Source organism: Cyprinodon tularosa, unplaced genomic scaffold, assembly GCF_016077235.1.
Source record: "Cyprinodon tularosa strain WSP-4 unplaced genomic scaffold, ASM1607723v1 ctg342, whole genome shotgun sequence".
NCBI classification, from domain to species: domain Eukaryota; kingdom Metazoa; phylum Chordata; class Actinopteri; order Cyprinodontiformes; family Cyprinodontidae; genus Cyprinodon; species Cyprinodon tularosa.
In genome coordinates, this window is record NW_024039055.1 from 803,179 (window position 1) to 805,845 (window position 2,667).

The following is a 2,667-nucleotide window of genomic DNA, read 5'->3' on the forward strand; positions in this document are numbered from 1 at the left end:
ATAATGCAGAGTCCATATTTAGTCTAGTTCTACCTGATGGGTGACAAAACTGAAAAGATAAGTTTTTGTCTAAATAAATAACTGCAAAACAATAGTATAAAGGCTAGAATTGGGTAGCACGATGGATAGCTTTGCTCAGTAGCTAACAGGTTAGCCTCTTTTAGCTTGGTCAGTTACCCAAATTAAGCTATGGGACTTTTAACTTCTTGTCAACAAGAACCTTCCAATTTCTACAAGTAGAATAACTGTTTTGTGGTTTGTCAAAAATCTAAAATATTTGTTTGAGAAGACTTAAGGAAAAGAGATTCTGCTGCAGCTAAAATGAGACAAACACCAAGTATTGCAGTTTTTGAGTACAATTAAAGAAAACAGAACGCCGCTTATTTTTTCCCTTTTTTTATTAACCCAAGATAATCAGTATTAGTGACAAGTGTTTCATGACTATTTTAACAACCAATAAATGAAAAAGATCTCTCTCACACAAACAAAGACACTGTTAGTGTCCTTAGGCATAGTACTGAAGATTGGCCTTCTTCTTGGCTTGCACCTCCAGAATGCCCTCCATGTAATCCTCATGGTTGAGCTCTGTGGCGCCGCGACGCAGCGCGATCATGCCAGCCTCCACGCACACAGCCTTGCACTGAGCTCCGTTGAAGTCGTCGGTGCAGCGTGCCAGCTCCTCGTAGTTTACATCTGGACTGACGTTCATCTTGCGGGAGTGAATCTGCATGATGCGAGCTCTAGCCTCTTCGTTTGGCATCGGGAACTCGATCTTCCTGTCCAGACGACCCGAACGAAGGAGAGCAGGATCCAAAATATCAACTCTGTTGGTAGCAGCAATCACCTACAACCACAAAAAAAAAAAAAAAAAAAAAGGTTAAAATTTTGGACCATCATCTAGTAAAGAGCAATTATTTTGTCTTTGTTTTAGAGAAACAGTACATCAGTTGCGGTGGAGCAGACTGCTAGATAAATGGATAAATAGTTGAAAGCAAAAAAATCTTAAAAGGTCTAGTAGCATCAGATAAATAAATTGATGTTTTAGTTTCAAGCAGGGAATTAAAATATTTTACTGTGAAATATTCATGCAGAAAAAGCCAGTATGAGGGCTAGTTTGTTATAATACTGGCCATCTGGTGATAGGCACCTCCACATATTGCTTCTCTTTGTTTTAAATTGATAACCCCACTTATAAATACTAAATCATCTGCAAGAATCCAAATACGTTATATGCAGACCTTTACAATTGACAAATTGCATATGGCGTCTTGTTTTATTCTTGGGAGCATGTTTACCTTGACTTGCATGTTGGGTTGGAATCCATCTAGCTGGTTGAGCAGCTCCAGCATGGTCCTCTGCACCTCCCTGTCTCCAGCCTTCTCGCTGTCAAACCTCTTTGTTCCGATGGCGTCCAGCTCATCGATGAAGATGATGGAAGGGGCTTTCTCTTTGGCCAAAGCGAAGGCATCTCTCACCAGCTTGGCTCCATCTCCAATGAACATCTGGACCAGCTGTGGACCTGCAAGCTTCAGAAAGGTGGCCTTGGTCTGAGCGGCGCAGGCTCTGGCCAAGAGAGTCTTCCCAGTGCCTGGGGGGCCGTACATCAGGACTCCCTTTGGTGGCTGGATGCCCAGGTTCTCAAACTTCTCCTTGTGGTTCATTGGCAAGACTATGGCCTCCACCAGCTCTTGGATCTGTTTATCGAGCCCACCTATGTCACTGTACTGCTCAGTGGGACGTTCATCCACCTCCATGGCCTTCACCCTAGAGTCGTACTCGGTGGGCAGGGTCTCCAAGATCAGGTAGGAGTCTTTATTGACTCCAACCAGGTCACCAGGCTTCAGTTTCTCGGCATCCACCAGTCCGATCACCGGCAGGAAGTAGGTTTGTCGAGTAGAGGTTTTAATGACAGCGCACTTTCCTTTTCTCTGGGAGTCCAGATCCACGTTGGCCCCATCCTCCTCCTGGTCGTTGGGGTCCACGTCCAGCAGCTCGATCACGTTGGAGACCAGATAGGGCAGCGTTTTGTTCACCTTTATCTTCTCCGTGTTTTCTTTTATTTTATCCTTCATGGCCTGAAGCTCGTGGGTCACTCGCAGCACTTCGCTCTTCATTATCTTAATCTCACTGTCCAGGAGACGAGTCCGCTGAACTATCTCCTCTGTGGACATTTTTAAAACTTCTTCACCGATGCCGTCTTCCACTTCATCCCAAACTGATTTGTCACTCAGCGACGCCATCTTTGCTCTGTCTGCGCTCAACTGTGACACACCGGAAGTTAAAGCTTCTTTTTCCGGTCAGCGCCGAGTGCATCAAAAGAGGAAAATGGTAAAACAGGAGTAGCAGTTTATATTCCGAAACAAAAAGTTTTTATAAAAAGAAGAACTATAGATCATTTTTAATTTTTTTCAGCAGAGATATTGGCTATTATTTTGGCATTAGTGTAAGTAAGGTAGTTATCTGTTCAGATTCAATGTCTTGCTTAACAGGTATAATGAGTGGAAAATCTGAAACCCGTCAAGATCTTTTAGATGAAGTTAGTTATTTGTTATATGGTATAAAGCGACAAAAAAATAAGTATTCAATTTACATGGGTTTCACCACATAAAGGAATTGTAGGTAATGAAAAAGTAGATAAGTTGGCTAAAGAAGCAAGTAAAGCAAGAG

The 2,667-nt window shown here is 42.8% G+C and overlaps 1 protein-coding gene across 1 annotated transcript; it reads right to left on the reverse strand.

Annotated features, from left to right (window-relative positions):
• Positions 1–380: 380 nt before the first annotated feature.
• psmc3 (proteasome 26S subunit, ATPase 3) lies at positions 381–2,283 on the reverse strand. The gene is made up of 2 exons (XM_038294604.1): positions 1,296–2,283; positions 381–844 (listed from the first exon to the last, which is right to left on the reverse strand). The coding sequence occupies exons 1-2, from the start codon at positions 2,238–2,240 to the stop codon at positions 506–508; spliced, it is 1,284 nt and encodes a 427-aa protein (XP_038150532.1). The 5' UTR covers positions 2,241–2,283; the 3' UTR covers positions 381–505.
• Between the last annotated feature and the right edge of the window lie 384 nt (positions 2,284–2,667).

Excerpts from the sequence above, each read along its gene's own strand:
- psmc3 (XM_038294604.1), bottom strand. The coding sequence starts at position 2,240 with ATGGCGTCGCTGAGTGACAAATCAGTTTGGGATGAAGTGGAAGACGGC. Across the intron at positions 845-1,295 it reads AACCCAACATGCAAGTCAAG|GTGATTGCTGCTACCAACAG; the intron begins GTAAACATGCTC and ends TTGTGGTTGTAG.